A 26,028-nucleotide genomic window follows, 5' to 3' on the forward strand; every position below is an offset into this window, starting at 1 on the left:
TGAGTCTGTATCTGTGCCTCATCCACAAGGTTAACTAATGACTGCATACTTTCAAAATGCTCTGTTACTCTGCAGCTCTATTCCTCTAGAGGGGCTCAGGACCAAGCCAAGCCCAAAAGTCCCAACGTGAAGTCACTCCCCTCCCCAAACCCTGCCCTACTCAGGCTCCACCTCCCAAATCTCCAGGTATTTTCCAACCCAGAACTGACACTCCTACGGTTATCTCCAGGCCCCACCTGGAAGTGGACAGCCCTAGAGAGAAGGGATGGAAGTTTCTTTTGTCAGGAGATTAGTGGGATCAGAAATTTTCCCCCAACTGCTTCTCACTCTCATCACTCCCTCCAGAGCCAAAAAGCAACCCAGGCTGATTTGGATCAGGAAAAACAACTGACTCACATCGAAATAGTTAAGCATCCTCTTTTGTTAAAAGGACAGGCCATTCCCCCCCCCCCATGCCCCCTTGACAAGCCTGGCAAGAAGTAGGCCTCTGTCAGCCTTCTGAGAAGAAAAAACCTGGGGTTTGTTCGTTTCAATAAGAAGGGTGCCCGAAACTTGCTAAGCCAGTTTAGTTGATCTCCTTACAATGCTTTGAAATGTCACTAGGTTCACCTGGGTTTCCACACAGGGGTTTGAACTGGTGGCATGCTTCTAAAAAGCGGGTAGATATCCATTTTCTTTCAAAGAGTTTCTAGATTTGGCTCTCTGTGCTTCTCAAGCGTAAAAGCATAACCAAACATCACCAGAGCCTGTCGAACCCCACCAGGGGCGGCCACGTCCCTAAACCATGCTTGTGGGTTTTATGTGTTGAACAATGTTCCCTCAGTCAAGGAAGGGGGAGCTAACAGAAGCTTTCCCTTTCCCCATTCCATGGCTGTGCATCATAAGCCAACGTCTCCTAGCAACCAGCTCGGCAAAGGATGGCCAGCTTGTCGGCTGAGGGCGTGGAGACCGTCATTCAGCTGCAGGTAAAAACGAAAAAGTTGGAACAGATTCTTGCCACAGGGAGGGGAGGGGAGAGGAATCCCAGAAACAATATTTTAAATAGGTTGCCAAGCTCCACTCTCCTTGTAACCAGGATACAGGCAGAAGTGAAACAAAGTCTCGGAGCAGAAAATAATGGTTGAATCTGCAAGCGGAATATTCATCTTATAGTACAGGTTGTGAGATACTCAAAGTGGATGGTTCGAGGTTAAAATACTAAAGAGATTTTTAGTTTTGGAAACTATTTTAGTATTTGGTGAGTGAGGGTGAATGTGGAGGGGGGTGGAGGGAGGCCAGATATTAATAATAAACCTAGATTTGTGTTCAGCGTTTTTGAAGCACAAAACTAAAAGCCCTGACTTACTGAGTTTTGACATGGCTATTGCTGATTTTTTGGGAAGGAATGTGTATCATCTCTGTGATTGGTGGTTCTGCAAGCTTCCTGAATCTGATGAAGCAGGATCATCATCATCATCCTCTAGCAGTTGGGGCTGACCTGGAAAGGCCCACTGACCTGGAAAGGCCCACTGTACATTTAACATCTGCACAGAAGAGGGAATTCCATGAAACTCAGATGTTCTCATCAGAGGGTTGTAAAAATCAGGGAAACTGCATCAGATAGATTGACTCCCCCTTTAGGCAGCCCAGCCTGATTTATGAGCTCTTTGGATAATGTCATTTGGAGTCATTTACATACTCATGTTTTGAATTTGCTTGTGGAAACTAACACCACACATACACATGCGCATACACAGAGAAAGTTTGAATTCCTAATTTTGAAAAGCTACTTGGTCAATTAAATGTTTTGTTTCCTTTTTTTCCAGCGCAAGCTAAGGATATCTTCATGGGCGAGGGGAGGCATGTTTTTAATGTTACAAAATATCAGATATTGTGCCTTAATTATTCATTTAGCTTCTGAAAACAAGAATGTAACCCCCCACACTCTACAGATGAAAATAAGGATTCTCATACCAAGAAGTACTATGCAAGATGCATCTCCAGTGCAGCATACATGCTGCATTAATGGGTGATATTAGTGTGCGATATTAGTGTTCATTTGCCTACATATGTGCTATAGACAAGACCCATCCAGACTTAATTGACAGAAGCTTGGCAGAAGAAAGACAATAACTTGAGCAACTCATGCTAGGAATATTTTAGTAAAGCATACACAAAGATAAAAAATAGGGACAAGGATATAGCAGTGGGGATTGGGAAAATACCAGAAAACTGGGACTATCTCTGCTAAATGGGGATGGTCACATTTATTCAGGAAGCATTAAGCTGACAAAGGTTTTGTGGCTTTGATTTTCCAAGTCAAGGATGCTCCTGTCTGGAATGAAATAAATCATGCAGAAGTATCACTATTGAAGCCAAGGGAGATAAGTGTATGGGTTATCTGTGATTCTAGGAGATATCGATGTTCCATAAAACAATTCACTGAGCCTCTGTGTGAATTAAGTATGAATATTGGGTGCCAGCACCTCGGCTCTCTGGCTTCCTTGGGGCTAGCACTCTTATCCAGGATACTGCCATGATCACGGTGAGCACTGGGTGAGCAGTTGCTGCGGCTTTGGTTTAAGCTGCGTAGTGCTTGCTGCAAAGGGCCGCTTGGGTGAGCTTGCTGCAGAGTTGTTTTAGTGCCTCATTCAGTGGCCCTGTTCACAAGTTATGGTGAACATGTTGACAATCTGTGTGTCCTTCTTCAATCTGTGGATTCAGTGGTGGAGATGGACACCGGTAGTGATTTGAGATCTTTATTAGGACCCCAGCATGGTGAAAGCAGTACTGAACTGAACCGAACACTGAACTGAAAGTCCACCGGATACACCCCAACTTTGAAAGTGCATTATCCCTTGTCTGCATGGGCCCAGGTGTTAGGAAATCATAGTGCGACCTTAAATAGAGTTACACTCCGTCTAAGTCTAAGTAATCAAACTGGCAGGGGCTCATGGGAAATGTAGTCCATGGACATCTGGAGGGCCGCAGTTTGACTACCCCTGCCTAAGGTGATGGAAATCAAGGGTCTGAAAAGTAGGTGGGGCCTGGAAATGCAATGGAATTATCGCTGGTCTCCAGGCAACAGAGACCAGTTCCTCTGGAGAAAATGGCTGCTTAGGATACCCTGCTGAGGTTCCTTCCCTCCCCAAATCCCACCTACTCCCAGCTCCACCCCCAAAGTCTCCAGGTATTTCCCAACCCAGAGTGCCAGTCCTAATTAAAAGGTTTAGGGCTGTGCTGTCAATGGGTGTAAAATCAGGTAGAGGTGAGCTAAGAGCACTTTTCGTTTTAAATTTTTCTGTGTTGCCTTTCCTGAGCCAGTGTGGTATAGTGGTTAAGAGCAGAGGACCAGGTTTGATTCCACACCTCCTCCTCCACCTGCAGCCAGCTGGGTGACCTTGCGCCTGTCACAGTTCTCTCAGAACTCTCTCAGCCCCACCTACCTCACAGGATGACTGTTGAGGGGAGAGGAAGGAAAGGCAGTTGTTTGCTGTTTTGAGTCTCCTTAAGACAGAGAAAACCAGATTATAAACATCAAGTCTGCTTCTCCCCAAACGCAAAGCGGCTTTCAAATGTACCAGTACAAGTCAATGACGATGTTAACAATAGAACAGCATAACAATACAGTAAAATAAAATAATGCCAAATAGAGAGAGAGAAAAAATGATGTGGTACAATGGATAGACTATTGGCTGGTGAGACCCGGGTTCAAATCTCCACTCAACCCTCAAGTTTTCTATATCTGTGGAGCTTTTTATACCAATGTACATGCAAGCTGGAATCTGCCACCTGAAGTCTGAGTTGGTTCTTGCTAGGGTTACCAACCTCCAGATGGAGCCTGGAGATTTCATGGCAGTATAACTGGCCTCCAGATTATAGAGAACAGGTTTCCTAGAGAAACTGACTGTACCCTCCCTTCCCCAATCTCACCCTCCCTAGGATCCCAAATCTCAAGGGATTTTGCAGCTTGAGTTGGCAGCACCACCATCTTGCCTTCTGCCACATTATTCCCACCTGAGTTAATGACATTTGCCTTTGCCAGAGGAAATTGGGGCGCCAGTATCTGAGGGTGCTGCTGGAATGGAAGGAGTTTGATGAAATCCGGGATTTACGTCGGAGCATCCAACTCGACACTATCTACTATAGTCTGGTCTTTGCTGCTGAGAAAGGCTTGCCCTGGCCAGCTGTGGCAGAAGTCGGGAAATTGGCAGTCGAACTGCTGGATGAAACCCAAGGTAAGCTTGATAGAGTGTAAACCTTTCCCGCCCCCCCCCCAACCCTGACTCTGAATCAGGTGGAATCAAGTGGGTATCCTCGTTGGTCTGGAACAGCAGAACAAATTTGGAGTCCAGTGGCACCTTTAGGACCAACAAAGTTTTATTCAAGGTATGAGATTTTGTGTGCACATACACATTGCATCTGAGAAAGTGTGTGTGCACCCGAAAGCTCATATGAATTTATTGGTCTTAAAGATGCCATTGGACTCTAAATTTGTTCTAAATCATGTGGTAAAGCATTGGCTAGGCATGCAGAAGTTCCCAGGTTCAGTCTCCAGTATCTCCAGTTAAAAGAGCCAGGGAGCCAGTATTGACAGAGTTTAAATGTACAAAGAGAGAAAAAGCACTACGTTTCTTAAAAAAAATAAAATAGTTTTATTATAAAGAAAAACAGCTTTGACCATTTCTGCACAGAGGTGCAAACCTCGCACTGCCTCCTGCTTTCAAATGCGCGGTTGTAAGTCAGCGTTTGCATGCGTCCTTACAGGAGACCCCGGCCGCGTTTTCTCTCTGCCTCCTCATGGCTGCAACAAGGCTGCAAGGGGAAAAGCCAAACTCCCTTCCCCCCCGCTCCATGGCTTGCCAATCACAGCAAGCCACCAATCATAGCACAGTGGCTCACGGATTGAAACTCCCCCCCCCCCCCGAGCCTTGAAATTATTATTTTTAAGACACTTCCACATTGCTATGCGGTGATGCTATACACAGAAACATTTAAATTTTTTTTTTAAATGAACACATCCATGTTGCCACGGGGAAACACCAGAACGATCCAGTATCCCCCCCCCCCCTTTGGGTTCGTGGTGTTTCGGACTCTGTTTATGTCTGGGTAGATTTGTGAGAGTCTGGAAACTGTAACTGGATCCTAAAGAATGATTTTGTATAAACAGTGGGCTTAAAAACAAAGTGCCTGACTGATCAGGAGAGGGCTACTTCATCACATGTCCCCCCCCCTTCTTTCTCCATTCATTCCCCACCACCAGAAAATACAAACAGGACCATGTTTTGCCTGCCTGATCCCAAAAAGACTTTGGACACTGTACAGAAGATTTTATTTTACATTTGACAAAGTAGTTTTGTGATCCTGCAGCAACGTGGACCACATAATTTCTTTAAATAAAATTCTCAGAGCAGGAAATGGAGAGGAGAGGGTGGGTACGAGGGCTGGACAATGCTACAGAGACTATCGCACCTTTCCCATATAGGCTTGCCCCTTGTTGCTCCCTGATGAGAGGCACAATTGGAGGTGGCAAATCCAGTTTCCATGATTTCTCTCATCCCAAGTCAAATCTGCCCAAAATTAAAGCCAACCCCTGGACAGCCTCTGGATGCAGACAATGTCATGTGGAGGGGGCTCTAAAACCCACCAGCAACCAGAGGCTGTCCAGAGGCAGATTCCTCATGCGGAAATGGTCTTTGCAAAGAAAGAGAGGAGAGGGTAAGGCCTAACTATCTATTCTGTTCTGCATTTATTCAGTCTGTCGGTTCTAGAGACAAGCAGGAAGGAAGCATGCTCCAAGGAGCAGGAGGTCTCCAAATGAGCCGATCAGAACATGGGATTAAACTATTTGAAAAATATCAGGAAGGTCCTAATCTCACTAGGCTAAATATACATCTTCTCCAATGCTCCCCATAGGATATTTTTCATATCCCTTTGAATCATGCACACTACATATCTTACATATTCCACCAGTATGCGATGAGAAAGACCTGCTTGAGACCCTGCAGAGCTACTGCCCCTCTGAGATGACAGTACTGACTAGTGACAGACCAAGGATCTGTTTCAGAATAGGGCAGCTTCATGGATTCATACGTTCAACAGTTTATGTCGTGTCTTTCTGCAACCTCAGAGGTTGCAACTTGGTGAGTCAGCAGAGTTTGCTCTGGAATTTGGCTACAATTTGTCTGATAAGCTCGGAGTCGGGAGGAGCTCGGCCCTCCCAAATGAGGACATACGTAGTATTTCACATTTATATGGTGTGTTGAAAGACTTTGTGTACGTTATCGTCTGGCAATCCTAGCAACAACAACCCAGCAAATTAGACCACTGTTATTGTCTCCATAGTGCAGGCGCCAGGGACTAAGGGAGAGCAGCTGGCATAGAGCGTAGAGGGCAGAGGCAAGATCCAAAGGGATTTCCTGAGTCAGAGTTCAGTCTCTCAACCACTCTGTGATGCGTAGCTGAAAACTAAGTGGCCTTTTTCAGATATTATGGTTGTCCATCCCAGGAGCCTGTCAGCTGGGCAGAGTGGGAATGTGTGCTACCTGTGAGCGTCCCATTTGGCTTCAAAGAGACAGTGTGTGGATTTGGCATTCATGTCCAGTAGGGTTGCCAGCTCCGGTTGGGAAATACCTGGAGATTTTGAGGGTGGGGTTTGAGGAGGGGACAAGTCATCGTTGTGTACTGGTTAAGAGCGGTGAACTCTAATCTGGAGAGCCAGGTTTGATTCCCCACTCCTCCACAGGCAGCTAGCTGGGCGACCTTGGGCTAGTCACAGTTGCTTGGAGTTGTTCTTGCAAAGCTCTCTCAGTCCCACCTACCTCAAAGGGAGAGAAGAGGAAGAAAAAGAGGAGCAGGTTCTTATATGCCACATTTCTCTACCCAAAGAAGTCTCAAAGCAGCTTACTGGTTGTCTCAGGCCCTTGGAACATCCACCTGGCCTCGACCAGGGCCAGGGCTTTTTCGGTCCTGGCCCCAGCCTGGTGGAATGAGCTCCCGGGTGAGCTAAGGGCCCTGTTGGAGTTGTCAGCTTTCTGCCGGGCCTGTAAGATGGAACTCTTCCACCAGGTGTATGGTTGAGTCCAGGGCAGCGTCTCAGTGTTACCATCAGAGGAGCTCTTAATGTGTGTTAGACCCTTGATCCCAGTGAGAGAGAGCTTTTGACCCATGTGCTAAATGGGGGGGGGGGGGGCGAGGGCGAGAGAGAGAGATTGTTTTTTTTTTTCTGATCATCATCTTGTTACTGTTTTATGGGGTATTTTAGGGGTTTTAGTATATTTTTATTGCTTTATTATGTACTGCCCTGAGACAATTGAGAGCAGTGGTATGCAAATCTAAGAATAAAATAAAGTAAAAAAGAGAGGAAGATCATGTTGTTGTCCTATCTGTGCATTCAACATAGGGTCTGCAAGTGTTTATGCACATAGAATTTGCACACAGGTTGACATTTGCTGAAACTGATAAGATTTGCTGAGTAATGGGGAGAGGCAAGGTTACCTCTTCCTCATCTGTCCCCCCCCCCCCCCTCAGTGTAAGACATTTTATCTATTGAACTTTATTTATTTATTACAAGATGTATCTCCCACTTTTCCATTGTGGCTCAAGACAGTTTACAAGGAAATGCCATGGAAAGCCATAGAACCTCCTAAAAGTTATGCGGATCATGCCCTCCTCACATCTTCAGAGAGCTTGTTCCACCAGAAGGGGGCCACTACTGAAAAGGAACCAAGCAGGCAACCTTAAGCAGGAAGACAGCCAGATGCTGACAATGAGTAGACTGTGATTGTCACACAAGTACATATTGTCTCACTGTTTTAGATAGGTCAGCCAGGCTCCAGGCCACAAAGGGCTGTGGGGGTCATTAACCAGCATCTTGAATGGAATTCAGAAACAAATGGACGGAAATCATAGAATCATAGAAACGTAGAGTTGGAAGGGGCCATACAGGCCATCTAGTCCAACCCCCTGCTCTACGCAGGATCAACCCTAAGCATCCTAAAGCATCCAAGAAAAGTGTGTATCCAACCTTTGCTTGAAGACTGCCAGTGAGGGGGACCTCACCACCTCCTTAGGCAGCCTATTCCACTGCTGAACTACTCTGACTGTGAACATTTTTTTCCTGATATCTAGCCTATATCGTTATACTTGTAGTTTAAACCCATTACTGCGTGTCCTTTGCAGCCAATGGGAACAGCATCCTGCCTTCCTCCAAATGACAACCTTTCAAATACTTAAAGAGGGCTATCATGTCCCCTCTCAACCTCCTTTTCTCCAAGCTGAACATTCCCAAGTCCCTCAACCTATCTTCATAGAATCATCGAATCATAGAATTATAGAGTTGGAAGGGGCCATACAGGCCATCTAGTCCAACCCCCTGCTCAACACAGGATCAGCCCTAAGCATCCTAAAGCATCCAAGAAAAGTGTGTATCCAAACTTTGCTTGAAGACTGCCAGTGAGGGGGAGCTCACTGGCACTGAACATTCCCAAGTCCCTCAACCTATCTTCATAGGGCTTGGTCCCTTGGCCCCAGATCATCTTTGTCGCTCTCCTCTGTACCCTTTCAATTTTATCTACGTCTTTCTTGAAGTGAGGCCTCCAGAACTGCACACAGTACTCCAGGTGTGGTCTGACCAGTGCCGTATACAATGGGACTATGACATCTTGTGATTTTGATGTGATGCCCCTGTTGATACAGCCCAAAATGGCATTCGCCTTTTTTACCGCTGCATCACACTGCCTGCTTATCCCCCATCCCCCATCCAATAGGCATGCTTTTCATTTTTCTGATCCAGATGCAGAACTTTACACTTATCTTTATTAAATTGCATCTTGTTCTCATTTGCCCATTTTTCCATTGTGTTCAGATCTCGTTGAACTCTGTCTCTATCTTCCGGAGTATTTGCCAGTCCTCCCAATTTGGTGTCATCTGCAAACTTGATGAGTAGTCCTTCCACCCACTCATCTAGATCATTAATAAATATGTTAAAACGTACCGGACCGAGCACCGAGCCCTGAGGTACCCCGCTACTCACCTCCCTCCAGTCTGATGAAACACCATTGACAACAACTCTTTGAGTGCGGTTCTCTAACCAATTCCCTATCCACCTAACTATCAGAAAATCCAGATTGCAGTCCTTCAACTTATCCATCAGAACATCATGGGGATGTTCAAAAGCTTTACTAAAATCTAAGTAAACGACATCAACCGAATATATCTAAATAATATATCTAATATATATCTAATCCCGCACTGCAGTAGGGACAGTTCCAGAGTGACATGTTTCGGCCTTAATCAGAAGCAAATCAGCCCATCTGGAGCACCTCTCCTCTTCTTAGCTGAAAGGGGCAGGGAGGCTACAGTTTCCCAGAGACATTGTCCGTCATGCTCTCCTGTACAGTGCAAGGGGAAATCATGCAGCTGATCTTGGAAGATGCTCCCCCTTTGCTGTACTTCTAAGAGCACTGTGACAGCATAATAGTTTAGCAGGCAGAATACTCCCTAGCCTGGAGATATGTGTGTGTGTGGGGGGGGAATGCTTTGCATGATTAAAAAAAAAAATCTTGCCAGGCTGCTCTTGCAGGTAGAAAGCAGAGCCCATACAAAAATAGTTGGCAACCCGAGTCGTGTGCTTTGTGCTCAAGTTAATATGAAATAAATTGCTGCTTGTTGAAAAGGTGGGTGGGAACGCACCAGCTAATTAATTACGAGCAGCTATCTAATCAACGATAGTGACATTTGCCACATTATGACCTGGAGAGAAGAGACCATTGGGAAACAACCGAGGAGGCGGCTGGCAAGGGAAGGCCAGGCTGTCGTGTTTTGAACGACTGGGCAGAAGAGGGAGTTTCGGTGGCATGGTTTCTCTCGACCCTGCATGCCAAGTTACAGCTGCCAAAGTTCCCCTTATCGTGCGTCTCCTACAGGCATAAAGCCCCATTTCCTTGGTATCTCCTTACACAATTATTTCCTGGTCCTACAAGACAAGGAGAGTTAAGCCTGTACAATTATGTTGGTGAATAAGATTCAAATGCAGGGGGCGGTAGATCACCCCCTGTCATCAGCGGGCTGATGCTGGAGCAGTAAGATTGGCATGCTTACGAGGAAAGCAGCTGAATTCAACATCCCAAGAGAGGACAGGCAGGTTTTTCTGATGCACAGATGAGGTTAAAGACATGCTTGCTTGCCTGGAGAGAGGCTTCCCCCAAGGTCTGATTAGTGTGTGTGTGAATGTGCGCGATCCAGGCCCCAGATATAGATGAACTCCGCCCTGTTCCAGGCTGACATCTGTATTAGCATGGGACTAGATCTTGCACAAGCCGAGACTGGCGATCTATCAGTTTCTAATTAAGATCTGAAACGCTGCCCTCAGGTGACCTGATTTGGGGCCACAAAGAAATGGGGACTTGCACTTCAGTTGGTGCCCCAATCACCGTGTCAAAGAGCTGAGACTAGAGCCCTGCTGGTGGGTAGAGGTAGTGTCGGTCGAGGTCTGAAGAGCACAGCCTCCAGTTTGAAGGACCAGCTAGTTTTTCCTGTCCCTCCTCTATCTTATTTCTTATGACCTTCAATGCAATATGTATCCAGACCTCCACTCCAGTGTGGTATTTGGGGTGTCATTTAGTTTGCTTGTGTTAGTTAGCTTGACAGGGAACTTCAGGGATGTTCCTTTAATTTTTACTGAAAATCTCTTCCCAGGATTCACCTCCTAACTCAGGAATTGTGAACCAGCGGCAGATACCCCAGGTTTTGTGTCCCTCCCCTGAAGATACCCTCATTTAATGCCCCAAGGACCTTTATTTTCTCCATCCTGCGTATCATGTTACTACAGCTCTTCTTTAGTCCTTGATTACCTGCTTTAAGACAATGGGGGTCCCTAATGTAAGCCTGGGGGAGGGGGGCTCATATTCCCTCACAGAATCACAAAATCATAGAGTTGGGCCATACAGGCCATCTAGTCCAACCCCCTGCTCAACGCAGGATCAGCCCAAAGCATCCTAAAGCATCCAAGAAAAGTGTGTATCCAACCTTTGCTTGAAGACTGCCAATGAGGGGGAGCTCACCACCTCTTTAGGCAGCCTATTCCACTGCTGAACTACTCTATCTAGCCTATATCGTTGTACTTGTAGTTTAAACCCATTACTGCATGTCTTCTCCTCTGCAGCCAATGGGAACAGCATCCTGCCCTCCTCCAAGTGACAACCTTTCAAATACTTAAAGAGGGCTATCATGTCCCCTCTCAACCTCCTTTTCTCCAGGCTGAACATTCCCAAGTCCCTCAACCTATCTTCATAGGGCTTGGTCCCTTGGCCCCAGATCATCTTCGTCGCTCTCCTCTGTACCCTTTCAATTTTATCTACGTCCTTCTTGAAGTGAGGCCTCCAGAACTGCACACAGTACTCCAGGTGTGGTCTGACCAGTGCCGTATACAATGGGACTATGACATCTTGTGATTTTGATGTGATGCCTCTGTTGATACAGCCCAAAATGGCATTTGCCTTTTTTACCGCTGCATCACACTGCCTGCTCATGTTTAGTTTACAATCCACAAGTACCCCAAGGTCTTGTTCACACACAGTGTTACCTAGAAGCGTATCCCCCATCCAGTAGGCATGCTTTTCATTTTTCTGACCCAGATGCAGAACTTTACACATCTTTCTTAAATTGCATCTTGTTCTCATTTGCCCATTTCCCCATTGTGTTCAGATCTCGTTGACCTCTGCATCTATCTTCTGGAGTATTTGCCAGTCCTCCTGCAAAGGAAAGAGTCACTGTGACTCTTTGTTGCTTCACAGGATCTGATAAAGCAGCTTCAGAGCTGAGAAGCCTGTGCTCTAGAAATGCAAAAAGGCGAGCTGTGGGGTGTGGTGGGAAGGTGCTCCTGTCCCTGTTTCCATGGCTGGTGTTTTACATGTTCTTCCAGGTGTCTTTAGTCCCCTGCAAAGCAAATATATTCCCCAGATTCACACTTTCCAACAGCCAAGTTTATATACATTTTTCTGATACTGATAGTTTGCGGCTGACCTCAGACAAAACTTGACATTTTAGAAGTTCTTATGAATCAGCTTTCTTTTGAGATTACAGAAATCTGTGTCACGTCTCCCTCTTGTGGCTGGGACGCCTTCCTGATACAAAACAGATACAGTCACTTCTGAGAACTGGAAACAAAGAAAGATGGCCCCCTCGTATCAACACTCACAACTGATGAAGGGCTTAAGTCTTCCATAACCAACCTCTGTGGTGACTGAATAGGAGGCAAAGGCCTTTCGTAACTCAGGTCACATGTTTGGTTCCCGAATACCTCAGGAGAGTGCTCTACAAGTTGATATACAATCTGGTGTTTGAGAACTGAGTCAGAGGGCAATCCATTAAGTTAAAATGTCGGCATTGACCAACTAGGCCAAAGGTAGGGCCAGAATCTGCATATCCAGTCAATGGAGCAGGAAGGCAGAGTGTAGAATCACTACCCAGCTAAAAGTGAGTTTTCTGGTGTAGCCAGGAATGCATCCTCCTGGCTTGTTGCTGGAAAAAAGAAAGGAGGGGAAAAAAAAGAGGATGTAAAGTCCAAAACAAAACTAAATGAAGACCAGGTTTTTAAGCAGTAAACAGAGATGGAGCCAGGAGATCCAAGCTCTCCCATGGGGTTTCTTGAAAAGCTAATAGCAACTCTGGGAAGTTCTAAATAGAACATAAACGGGATGACCTCCCAATTTTCCCAACTGAAATGCTGCCCCATCCAGAACTGTTATGTACCCCTCCATCACACACATATGGTGATCCTGCTGATCATGGATCTGGAGTCGCACCTAGTTTGGCCTTCACTGGGATGGTAACTCTGTTCCTGGATTGTACCACTTTCAGAACAAAAGGGTTCACATATTAAAGAGTTGCAGCAACAGAAAATTAGCTTGTCAGAGAATAAGATTCTATCCTTGCCTTTCCTTTCCTATGTTTGTTTTTGGTGCACTATTTCTTTATTTGGGATATTTCTCTGCTGCCTGTTCATACACCTGCTTGAGTCAGATTACAATGTCACAATATTAAAAACAAGCTATTACACATGAAGATACCTTGTTCAGCATCAGATCGTTCATCTATCAAGATCAGTATTGTCTACTCAACCTGGCTGCAGCTCTGCAGGGTGTGCCAGGCAGAGCTCCTTCACATTACTTACCACCTGGTCCTTTTAGCTTCAGATGCTGACAGCTGAACTTGATCAAACACTGAGCCATCGTCCCTCTCAATTGGACAAGATACAACTATCCAGAAAAAAGAGTCCGACCATTAACATTAATAAGATAAAGACCCACTTTTCTGGCTATCAGAAGCAGGTCTCTTGAGAGGCCTAGCAATCCTGCTATCGTGGGAGGCCATGGACCTGTTGCAGGGCTGCCAAGCTCCTAGTTGGGGAGTTGGACCCTTCATCTGACACTCTTATTGCCCACCACCATTCAAGAATGGCAGTGGAGATTCCCCCCACCCCAAATAATGTTGGGTGTAGTGACACATCATTCCAGGTTAAAAAAAGACAACTGGGAATGACAAAGGGTAGCTCTAGGAATTGCTGAAAATTCTATGGTCTTGCCATAGACTTTCCAGTGATTTTTTTACAGCTAGCCTTTATCACTTCGAGGGTAGCTCTAGGGCATCACTGGAAACTTATTCTGACAATTCCTAGAACAATTCTTATAGCTACCCTTTATCACAGGGGTAGTCAAACTGTGGCCCTCCAGATGTCCATGGACTATAATTCCCATGAGCCCCTGCCCACAAATGCTGGCTGTGGCTCATGGGAATTGTAGTCCATGGACGTCTGGAGGGCCGCAGTTTGAATACCCCTGCTTTATCAATTCAGGGTAACTCTAGGAATTGCAATTTTTGTGGTTTTACCATATAGTATCTGGCAATTCCTAGAGCCATTTAAGTCACTCTTTCTTTTAGCAGAAGTGACATGACACCACAGCCAGGCTTGCAGCTCCCCCTCATACCCATATTTACAGCCCTCCTGCTTGTTGCCAGGCACTGCCCTTTCAGAAGTGATATGGGATGCATCTAACATTTTAACAAAAACTTTCCAGTGGCACCCCAGAGACTTGTGAAGCCCAAGAGCATCTTAAATACGTCACTTAACCAGGCTGTGACCCCCAAATCCTCCTGGGGGTGGCTAGCCAACCCTAGGAGATGCAGCATATAAATGTTCTGAATACATAAATAGTAGCATGTGGCAGAGCTGATTCAACCATGGGTCGAAACAGTCGAAACACACCTCAGTGATAATTAGCCTAGTGTGCCCAAATGCAGAACAGGGCAGCTGGACTCCTGTCCCTTTACAGGCCTTTGTGTAACAGGGAGAATTCTAAGAGGAACAGCTGCTCCCGACTGTTTCTGAGCTTTTTCTCCCTTATTAAAAGTGGGTGTGCTCTGCCGTTGTTGACAGCCTCATTTAGTTCTCCCCCCCTCTTTTCTTTTGTCCTTTTAGTAAATATACACCCCTATGCAGAAGTATGGATTTAAGTCTTTATGATGTAGTTCCCCTAAAGGGAGTGTATTGTCCAGGTTCAGAAACTTAAACCACCTGCAGATTACCTTTCCTTTGGCAAGGGAAACAGTTTCTGAACATGAACAACATGCCCTCTTGAGGGCAACCACATCATATAGAATTAAACCCACACAGCTGGATTTGTCAACTAAGAGCAGGGGCTTTCCCTAAGGCCACCAAGTATGTTCAGGCCTGAGGCTGAGTATGGTTCATAGCTTTCCCTGCTCACCGATCTCTCATCATAGCACCAAAACAAATTTGTGCAGCAGAGTTTGGCAAAATATCAGAATTCCACCCCCACCCCTACTTCCAACATTTAAACCTTTTCTTCAATATGATGACAAGGGATATTTTTCAAATGCCAAAATCTTGTGATGTCTAGTGGTCCTCATCCAACACTATGCGCATGAATCTTTGGAAAGCCATTTCCAGGTTTTGGTTGGGCTTCTTCTGGAGTCGTCAGGTCCCCACTGGCAAAGGTTGGTTTTTTTGTTTGTTGGTTTTGCCAGATTCAAGTTGTGCAGCTGGAGCCTTGGGAGAACAAGGACATCAGCAGGGTACAATGCCACAGAGTCCACCCTCCAAAGCATCCCTTTTCTCCAGGGAGTCTGGAGATGAGCCATAATATTTCCAGGGGCTCCCCAGATCCCACCTGGAGCCTGGCATCTCCCTTGCCTCTTTCCAAGCATAGCCATGATGCAGACAGAGAACTAGGAGCAAACTGGGAGGCCGAACCAGCCTTGGAGAAGAACCCTATCCCTGACTGGGCGGCATGTGGGGGGGGGGGAGAGGAAGAGAAAGAGCAGACTTCAGGCAGGCCCACCCTTAGCAAAGCAAGGGTTTCCGGCTTGTGCCACTGGTGGTTCTTATCCAACTTATGTAGGGCTGCTCTGGGGCCAAAGAGCCCCACTGAGAGGCTGCCTGCCAGGCCATTAACCCATAGGAACACTGTCCGGTGCCCTTACTGTCCAGGCTGTCCTTGTGTGTATAGGTGCCAACTCCAGGTTGGGGTAGAGCCTCCAGAGAGCACAGTTTGGGGCTTCAGCAGGGTATTGTGCAAGAGATTCCACTGTCCAAAAGAGCCATTTTCTTTGGGGGAACTGACCTGGCACTTGGCTCTCAGTTCCAGAGCTACATTCGAGGCCAATAACACCTGAGGGACCAACAAGATTTTTAGGGCATCAGCTTTCAAGAGTCAAAGCTCATCAATATCTGAGTGTCAAACACTTACCCCCAAAATGTTGTTAGTCTCTAGTGTGCTTCTAGACTTGAATCTAGTTGGAGATCAGTTGTAATTCTAGGAGATCCCCAGGGCCCACCCGGACGTTGGCAACCCTACCCTGTGTAGAGGGCAAGCTGGCCAGGGGCAGCTGCTGTTCCTTGCTCATTCTCCTAGGAAACTAAATGGCTGACAAGGGTTGCAAGCTCCAAGGTACGAAATACCTGGGATTTTTTTTGTGGGGTGGGGGGTAGACCAGAGAGGGCAAGGTTTGAGGTGGGGAGTGTCCTCAGCAGGGTATGAGGCCATAGACTCCACCCTCCAAAGCAGCTCTTTCCTTCAGAGAAACTGATCTGGGTCATCTGGAGATCAATTGTAATTATGGGAGATCTCCAGGTGCCCCCTGGAGGTTGGTAACTCTTGCTGCCACCTGCTCAGTGCCAACACCCTCCCATTTATTCCCAACAGCTATGACTGCACACTTTGGTAGGTGAATGGAGCAGACATTGCCACCTGCCCTCTGGCTATCTGGCAGAGAAGGGCAGGGTAGAAGAACCACCAGCCCCTTTGCCTGGGGCTTCCTCATGAAGGGGAAGGAGAAGACTCAGTTCTTTGAGGAGGCCCAATACCACCAGAGAGTGGGAGCAAGCTGTAATTGCCAAGGAAGGTTATGGGGCTGTGGCAGCTGACCAACAATGCCTCCCTCTGATGCTGTCCCTCAGCCTGGTCAAACCATAAGCCGCTACAGTGCTGTGTTAGGGGGCAGCCTGCTCCCATGGCTCACCTGTTTAGAGCCTGAAACCTCATGAATCTGGTTTGGTTCCTATGTGGAATTCACTGCCATAGAATGTACTGATGGCTACAGGAATAAACAGCTCTAAAAGAGGATTAGATAGATTCATGGAGGATAAATCTATCAATGGGAACTAACCAAGTTAATGGAGGGGAACTTCCACATTCAAAGGCACTAAACCTCTGAATCACAAGCAGGAGGTGACATCGGGGGAAAGCCTCAGCCTCTATGCCCTGTTGTTGGCTGTCCAGAGGAACTGGTTGGCCATTGTGATAGAGGAAATGCTGGACTAAGACCATTCAGCAGGACTCTTCTGATGCTCACAGTCTTCCCTGTTTTTCTGTCCCCCTATAAGTAGATTTTAGAGGTATGATTTTGAACCTGGTGATTCCATGCAGTTGTGATAGCTAACAGCTGCTCCTTAAACCCCTTCTGAGGCCACTGTTTGCTTGAAAAAATAGAGCTGAAAGGATGGGTGAGCGTCCTCATCTTTTCCAAAACCCTGAAACTTAACAGCGGTTTTACTTGGGGGGGGTGGGGTGGGAGGTGGAATAGCCCAGTGGGAATCTAGAGCAGAATGACTGTATCCATGCGTATCCAGATCTGGAGAGATCTCCCCAAATGTGTGCTGCTCCACTTCACAGATCCCTGAGCACGTCTTCCATGTCTGTGGGTGATACCAGTTGAAAGCTAATCTGGGGCAAACAAAGCTGTGTCTTCCAAGCCTCCTGATATATTTTAAAGACTAGTTCCTGCAAGATGTTTGAGCTGTATACCCCCTCCCCATCGCAGGATCAAGCCTTGTTGATATCTATTCAGTCCCGCTAACGGCTTGGCATTCAGCATGCAAACACACGCACCTCTGGGCAGGGCTTTGCATTCTGAGATCTGTTTTGCCCTGGGTTGTGTACACTGCCTCTTGACAAACACGTGTGTTTTCTGCTGACCTCCAAATCCTTGTGTGTTTTCTTCCGTCCTCTTTGCTTTTGCCCCTGCTTTGCTGCCAAGAAGCAAATTAGAGCTAATGCGGGGCCCCTTGTTTGCTTATGAGATAATAGCTTCAGTTCACACCGTCTAGGTGTGGCATATGTTTACTTAACACAGGTTTTTTTTTTTTTTTAAGAGATGGTTTCCAGAAGCCACAAAAGCCTCTGGATTTGGAACTTGGTGTGAATTTTCACATTGCAGGCCTTTGGCTCTGAACGTTCATGCCTGGGCCTCCCAGGCAGTGCTGAAGTTGGATGCTTCTGTCAAGCTCTCCCAAAGACTGCTTAAGGCAGCACAACCAGCAAGGTTCTAACTGGGTTCTGCTTCTCACAAAATGGAAGGTGATGAACGCTGAGCATTGCCTTCTGGATCTATTCTAGGGACAGCCAGGCAGGAATGGCCAATCTGTGCCCCCCAAATGTCCATGTCTACCCTTGCCTTAGGGGCAGGAGGAGGCGATGGATCTACTTTACTTGGGCTGAGGAAATATTCTGAGCCTGCCTCAGTGGGCGGAGGGATTCCTGATGCATTGGCTATGGGGCCGAGAATCATCACCATCCTTAGAGGAGTGATCTTCCAGATGCCCCAGTTCCTTCCCCTACCTCTTATCTCTGGGTGAGGTGACAAGTTTCCACCTACACAGGAGATTCTGAGAAAACAGCCCGACCTGCTAACCTTCCGCTACAGAGTGGGTGGAGGACAGGGAGCCTCCCAGTGCCATGTTTACTGTCACTCGGCATTTCACAACGCTTGCCTGTTGCATGTTTGCCAATGTGTCCCCTTCTCCAACATGTGCACTTATCTGTTCACTACACTTTGGTGTTTGCACAGCTCCTCCTTTGACTAGGTACCTCTGGGTGTCTGCGAGAGAGCCTTCCAGCTTCAAAGTCACGCAGCCACTCCCACAGGTATCCCAAGCCTCGTTTGTCCTTTATGGTGTAAACGGGGACATGGGTCATCTCTCTGACCAAAAGTAGGCTGATGTGGATGGGGGTCACCTCCTCCACCTAGTGTTTATTCATGAGATAGTCAAGGTGGTATTCGGGTGGGTCCTGTTTGCCTAATGCAGCATTTGAAGGCCCTGTGTGACCATACTGTTTGAACATCATCTTGCATACCTCAGCAGGCCTCCTATCTCAACTTAGAAGTAAACCTTGAAGGCTTTGAAGATGATGAAGGAGAAAGCAGGAAAAGGGTCAAAATTCTCTTTGCAGTAATCAACAAATTGATTATTTAGGGCTGGTTCCAACCAGCTTTTTTTTGCTTGGGCAAAGAACCAGAAGATTATCGTGGGAATCATGGAACCCACATGGTCGAAAGCCTTTTGGGGCAAGGGCTGCAGAACAGAGAGGACCTGCGTAAGGCTGAAAGACAAAAACTGGCTGGATCCATCCTTTCATCTTGATTTAATTCTCCTCTTTTGCTTCATAAATTAAGCTTTACAGAGCAAATGAATAGTAAAGCCCACAAACTCAGCAACAATTAACCATTAAAAGAAAAACCACAATCCAATCATGTTTTGCACATATATTTAAGAGAAGGCCAGATGGGCAAGGCATGTCACCTGTAGCACAGTGATGATCCTGGCCTCCATTTAGAAGGCTTTCAGCTAGCAGGACGCTGGAGGTGTAATGCCAGCCACCTTTTTTCTACTGTGCCCTGTAGACTGAAAAAACCTGGCATGGTGCATCATTCCTGGCTCTGAGATCCTTTCACTGAGGATGGTGTGGATTGCTACTAGGATCTCCCATATGTACAGCCTTTGTTTAGTGCCAGTGAGCCATTCAACCGCCCCATGTATTGTCATTTTTATCTGAAGGAGCATTTAATGTTATGTATTCAAGAACTACAGTCAGCATACTGTTTTGCTCTATTTTTATCCTTTAGCTGGTAATTGGTGGAACAGGTTGTCCTCTTAGCCAATATGCTGCTGTAGGCGCCGCTGGATTTTTGGCCTTGTTCATAATGTTTCCACTCTTGGCAATTGGTGGCAGTAGTTTTGGACATGTTCATCCTCGATCTGTTTAAGCCATGTTTTCTTTGGCGTCAGTTGTTGTATCTTCCATTCAGTTGGTCATTCATCATGCAGGCATGGCCAAACCATTGCAGCCTGTGCTTTTGGATTTGTTCTTTAATTTGCAGCTGGCTATCACATTTTGTCCTAATTGTCTCATTTTGATCATGATTACGCAGAGAGACACCCAGAATCTGGCGCAGGAATCTCATTTGGAAGGTCTCGAGTTTGTTTATATCAGGTTTTAGTTATGTCCATGTTTCTGATCCATATAGGAGGATTGGCAGGATTAGTGTCCGGAAGAGTTGAACTTTGGTCTTGAGAGAGATGTTTGTCTTCTTCCAGAGGCACCATTTAAGTGTGGCAAATGCTGATGTTGCTTGGCCAGTCCTATTGTGGGCTTCAGTGGTAGATGACACTTTCTTCCCTTGCACCAATGAGCCTAAGTATTTAAATCCTTTGACTTGCTCAATTTGGGCTCCATTGAGGGAACTAATTTGCTAATTGCTTAAGTGACAATTGTCTAAGTGATTTTTTGGAGGCTTGTAGAGATGGACTTCTAGGAATGTCTCATTTAGCTAAATGAATAAATCCAGAAGGGATCTCAGCAAAGGTTTTTCATTATGCCAGAAGGGGTGTGTGCAGTTTGCCAGGATCCTATACTGTTCCTTCTCATCCCGGTATCCTGCTGCTTCCTGATCACTTCCTTACGAGTTACCTGCACCTCATCTCAATAGACATCTGTTCTTCCACTATTTGCCCCAACTGTATATTCTTTGAAAGTCTGGATATTGAAGAACTGAATAATCAGCATATTTAATTCATATGTTTTAGTGTTGAAATTTTGCTAATTACGTCAAAGGCGACCGAGCAGTGAGTCAAGCAACATATACAACTCTCTGTAACACAAAACTTTAAAAAACCTACTCCATGACCAGTTTTTTAAAAATCTTGTCATAAAAGCTGTAAGAACAACACAGCAGCCTCAGTGAAATCTCAGTGCAATTGGAAAAACTCATTACGCTCCTCAAACATTCCTCATTATGAAACATTTGTTGTGGTGAATGCAGAAGGAGTTAATTAAAAGCTTCTGGGGAGAGCCAGGACTGAAAACCCTGGCCAGTCTCATCTCAGGCAACCAAGTCACTTGGGCTAAGGCCTTATCTCTATATGACAGAGCGTTCAATAATTTGCAGCTATGCAAATTTGCTTGCTTTGTATAATTTATTCTGGTTATAAGAGGTGCCATCCTGGGTGCAGCGACTGAATTCTTTGTTGTGAAACATATGGTACACAGAATTTTATTTGATCTTCATTTAGCTTGGAAGATGGTTTCCTTCTTTGACCCAACCATTCTGGTCAAGTGGACCCATGCCATAGTAACCTTGAGGCTAGACTATTGTAATGCATTCTACATGGGTCTGCCCTTGAAGACTGCCTGGGAACTCTGGCTGGTACAGAATGCCTCAGTTCCATCACAGTTGGGAACCATGGATAATTTTACAAGCTGCTATCGTGTCTAGTTTGGTGTAGTGGTTAGGAGTGCGGACTTCTAATCTGGCATGCCACGTTCGATTCTGTGCTCCCCCACATGCAGCCAGCTGGGTGACCTTGGGCTCACCATGGCACTGATAAAACTGTTCTGACCGAGCAGGAATATCAGGGCTCTCTCAGCCTCACCCACCCCACAGGGTGTCTGTTGTGGGGAGAGGAATGGGAAGGCGACTGTAAGCCACTTTGAGACTCCTTCGGGTAGGGAAAAGCGGCATATAAGAACCAACTCTTCTTCTTCTTCTTCTTCTACCCTTACTTTCCTCAACGAGATTCTCCCCCAAACCCTGTGCATTAGGTTAGGCAGAGAGAGTGTCACTGATTGGCTGAAGGTCACCCAACAAATTTCTATGACTGGGTGCATGATCTTGTTCTTATGGTTTTTGCATTTCTGGAGAAGAAACGGAGTCTGGAGAAGCGGAGGTATCCCGGGTCTTCATATGGGGAAAAGGGTGACATATGAAATAAGAAATTGATAGCAATTTTGTAAACTTTATCTGTATTTATTCTAAGAAACTGAATCTAACGTTTTTGTGAAAAATATTTTGATGGGGAATGGATTTACCATTTAGGACTTTTTTGCACAGTGATTTCTAATCTGTTGTGTCAGCCCCCGGTGGTGGATGGAGATCTGTCACTGTTACAACTGATCTCCAGGTGACAGAGATCAGTTCACCTGGAGAAAGTGGCCACTTTGGAATGCTCCAAAGCTTGCCCTCCTCAGGCTCCAAACACACAATCTCAGGGTGTTTCCCAGTATGGAGCTGGCAACCCTAAAAGTGCGGTCAGATCACAGTTGACAATGCCACGGGCTTGTCAAGGCAAGATGATCAGAAGCGGTTTGTCATTGCCCGCCTCTGTATAGCAACCCTGGAATTCCCTGGTGGTCTCCAAGTACTAATCAGGGCTGACCCTGCTTGGCTTCCAAGACCTGATGAGATCAGGAAAGCCTGGGCCATCCCAAGACAAATTTAGGTCTAAAAGTATAGTTGCTTTTTTCTTTGGTCATACTCTTTCACCTTAGGACCACACATATTTTATGGCGTCTGCCAGCTACCCGACCCTGCTGATGACTCCTTCGATCACAAGGAAGAGTTAGCCTCAAGTGTCAACCTCATCAGGAAAAGCTTTTGTCTGTTGAATGCTGGAAGGCGGGCGAGAAAAGCCATGGAGGCATGTTGACACAATAGGAAACAAACCTGTCCCGTCCTTCCCTTGCCAAACCTCTGGCCCTGTATACATCCACCTTGTTCTATGATCAGCCCGACTGAATCACAGATGAGAAGATAATGACTGATTGAAGTCTTGTTTAAAAATTTAAAAAAGAGCGACAGAGCAAGCCAGGAGTTAATCTCCAGAAATCAAACTTTGCGGGGGGAAAAACAAACAAAAATCCATTTCAGATTAAGCATCTCAACTTTACAACCGATTGAAACAGCTCATCCTCTGAACGAATGTTTTTTAAGGGCTTAAAACACCCATGGGACTTCTGACAGAGCTGTACCATTCACCACCCAAAGGCTTTCTCCCTTGGCTTAGGGCCAAATGAGATGGTGTATGCAGATGTGTGTAAAATTTCCTCATGGCATGTTTGTGAGGAGAAACTTTTAAACTCAAAGCAGCTTCAGAAGTTGATGATCAGGAGTAGAAGCTTGTGAGGGGGGGCATTGCTTAATCCTCTCCCAGCTGGATGGTTTTCTATGCCAAATTGGCCCGGGGCTCCTGTTCTCTCCCCTTACCAATGGGTGGGCTTCAGAAGGCCTTGTTTATACAGGCCACCTTTGATCCTTTCTAGCTCTCTGTATCTTTTATTAGTTTTCTTATTAGATTCAAGTTTTTTAGATGTTTTCTCTCAATTCAGGGCCTTAGATGGCCAAGAGATGCCAGAAGAGATGGTGGTGGCTGAAAAAAAAATATCCTTCATTAATAGGCACTTGGCTCATTGCTGAGAAATGTGAAGTTTTGTTGTTTTTGCACTGTTATGTAGGGGGTTCCTGCGATACACGCAAGCCCAGAATAGAGCACGTGTACAGGGAAGAGGTGAGGCAAAGGACATCCCCCTGCTACCTGGAAGCTTCCCGAGTTACTCCTTTGCATCTTCCAGGCCCTGTAAGAAGTAGCTTCTCAATATGTTAGCACCCTTTACGCGTTGCTCCTCCTGTGTTCTTTCAGCAGCAACTGCCTAAAGTCGGATGCATGTTACTGCAGACCATTGCCGAAAAACTGCTGTAAAGTTGTGTTACAACCCAGATGTTCTGTTGGTTTAAAAAACCAACAAGCAGAAGATTCTGCCACCCTGTTCTGCATCATGTGAGACTGGATTTTAAAAAGTCAATGAAAAACTAAATTACAGTCTTTTCCGCATCAGGCATTAAACAAATAACTATTTTCTTTGCATGCCACCTTATCCTTGTTGGCTGAAGTTGAGTTTGTGACAGGGCTGGCTGCAGCTCTATGAGCTGCCTGCTTCTGTGGCTGCTGCTGTCTACAAGCCCTCCATGGGATTATTAGAACAAGGGTGGAAGCTACTCCTTTTATTTCTAGCAAACGATGGAGACCATCCATGGATGAAGAGATGCTGTGAAAATTGCTTCTTATTGTCTCCCTCAAATAGTTCTCAAACTGCCCAATTTATTACAAGCTTTCGGCTGGACCACTATCCTGGTTTGTTCCCACTAATATAATCCCAAATCCATATTTATTGGGATCTCTACAATGCTGTCTTATTGACCCATTAGATCTCTGCAAACAATGGGCTGAAGAAAGAGGCAGCTTCCCAGCCCCACCCAACCCCTAGAGAAGCATCTTGAAAAGTAAATAGGGCTGGATAATAAATGATGTGATCCTGATGTGTCCCATTAAGCAAACATTGCTTCTCACTAATTGCTTTGTTCTAACACAGCAGCTCCAAAACACCTTTCCTTCCACATCTTTGGTTTGCAACACTTGCATGAATGTAGATCAGGTATTTGCTGACTTCAGTTTTGCTTGCAAAAATGTGTGCTGTAGTATTTTGTTCCCACCCATTTCTCCTGTCAATCATGGTCTGTTCTCACTTCCTCTTTTTTTAGGGATGTTCTTAAATGTTAACCTTTTCCTTAATCCACACACTCTCCTCCTTTCTGATGTTAAGTTGCTCTGCACACCAGAAAGGTATATAAAAAGGGGAAAGGCATATAAAAAAGCAGAAATTCTAGTAGGCAAACGTGAGGCTCCACCTGCTCGCCTTGGGGCAGCCTGTGCTCTGCCTCCTTGCCCTTGTGCAAAGGGAGGTTTTCCAGGCCTCAGAATGGGAGGGGTTTTATCATCTGGTGTCTCCTCCTGCTGCCTGGACATGACCCTCCTCGCAGCCTAGGGTCATCAGCTAGTGTTTTCTAGGGACCCTCCTTTTATTCTCACCTGGCTTCCCCACCCTCATCTATCCCCAGCCTTATCCTCTCCCCTGCCCATACAGCTGTTGGGCAGTCCCCTGGGCACAGTCTGACTGCCCTCCCATTGGCTGCCGTCTAACTTCCAGACTCCTCCCTTTCAACTACCCTTCCCCCATGTCTCTCTGGGTTGCTAGCCAGCTCTCTGACATGTGCCGGCGGGAGGCTGATGCCATCAGGGAGGGAGGTTTACACCCAAGCAGCCAGGGCTCTATGTGTCTTCTGCTCCATGGTGCAGATATAATGATGGAAGCTTCCTGGCCCCCAAACTCCTGGTGGGGTTGCTGCAGTAGCTGGCTCTTAGCCAACATCTCTTGCTCCATAGCAGCAGTGGTCACCTCCTCCATGGCTGCATCACCCTTCTCTGACTGCTGGTGAGTTTGTGGCTTCACAGGCAGTCACAAGGCCTTTGGGAAGCTGGGTTGTACCTTCCAGAGCAGAGGTGCATGGTCTGTCACCAACACAAAGGGATTGTTGGCCAAGTTATATTTTACTGCTCCAAATGCTCATTTCATGGCCAGGGCTTCCTTTTCCATTGCAGCATATTTTTGCGCTTCAGGCTTTTGGTTTATAAACAGAATTGGGTCCTCTTGGCTGTCACCAGGGAGAGGACTGAGGCAGAAGAGTCTGTCTGAACTAAGAAGAGTTTGCTGAAATCAGGATTGTGCAAGACTGGCTGAGCAGCAAAGAGCCTTCCTCAGAACACTGAAGGCTTCTTTCAGCACCGGTGTCCCCTGTGTTTTTGATGGCTTATCCTGCCAAGGGCAAGCAGATAGAGCACTTCTATCTGTAGCTGTGACCAGATCCTGACCCCCGCGTCTTAACCAAGATTGCTGTGACATGTATCTTTCAGGTATAACTAAATGTGCAGCTCCTCTGAGTTTCCTTACTGCAAGAAATATGGGGTATAAATGCAATGATGAGATAATCTGAGCCCTCCATAACATGTATTTCCCCTTCCCCTGCCAGGTTTGCCCATTTCACAGGCCATCCAGATCCTACAAGTGAAGCTTACTGCCTTCCAGGTGAAGCTGCCCACTGTCAAACTATGTGCTGTGTGTGATTACTTCCACAACACTTTCATCAGGCATTACTCGCTGTACCAGTTCACGTTAGGGCAGGAGAGAGACCGCCGACAATCCTTTACCAGCCTCGAAGTCTATGCTCCGCCCATCCCTCTGCCGCTGATGGAAGGCATGGATGTTGAAGTCTGGAAGTACCAGAAACAGCTGGCCATCCTCTCTGAGATGGAAGCCCAAAAGAGAGCTGAGATGGTGCATATTCGAGAAACCCTGGACCGGGAGAGGGAACGTACACTGCAGAAAGTGTACGGTGATGTCCAACGGCAAACACAAGTCCTCAGCAAAGAGGTAAATCAGGAAAATGGAATGTAATAACATGTCCTGAGTAGACATAGCTATGTTACTGATGTATGAGGGTAAGTCAAAAACTATTGCTACAAAATGATAGAAGCCCTCCTTAAACGAAAATATCAAAATATGAAGCTATTGTTTCTTG

The 26,028-nt window shown here is 46.2% G+C and overlaps 1 protein-coding gene across 1 annotated transcript in view; it reads left to right on the forward strand.

Annotated features, from left to right (window-relative positions):
* The first annotated feature begins 885 nt into the window (after positions 1–885).
* C1H8orf74 (chromosome 1 C8orf74 homolog) overlaps positions 886–26,028 on the forward strand; it is a 32,634-nt gene continuing 7,491 nt past the window's right edge. Inside the window, exons 1-3 of the mRNA XM_077332198.1 lie at positions 886–965; positions 4,025–4,217; positions 25,480–25,880. Of these exons, the coding sequence (XP_077188313.1) occupies positions 918–965; positions 4,025–4,217; positions 25,480–25,880 (642 nt within the window). The 5' untranslated portion in view covers positions 886–917. The remainder of the gene's footprint in view (positions 966–4,024; positions 4,218–25,479; positions 25,881–26,028) is intronic.

Source organism: Paroedura picta, chromosome 1 (genome assembly GCF_049243985.1).
Source record: "Paroedura picta isolate Pp20150507F chromosome 1, Ppicta_v3.0, whole genome shotgun sequence".
NCBI lineage: Eukaryota > Metazoa > Chordata > Lepidosauria > Squamata > Gekkonidae > Paroedura > Paroedura picta.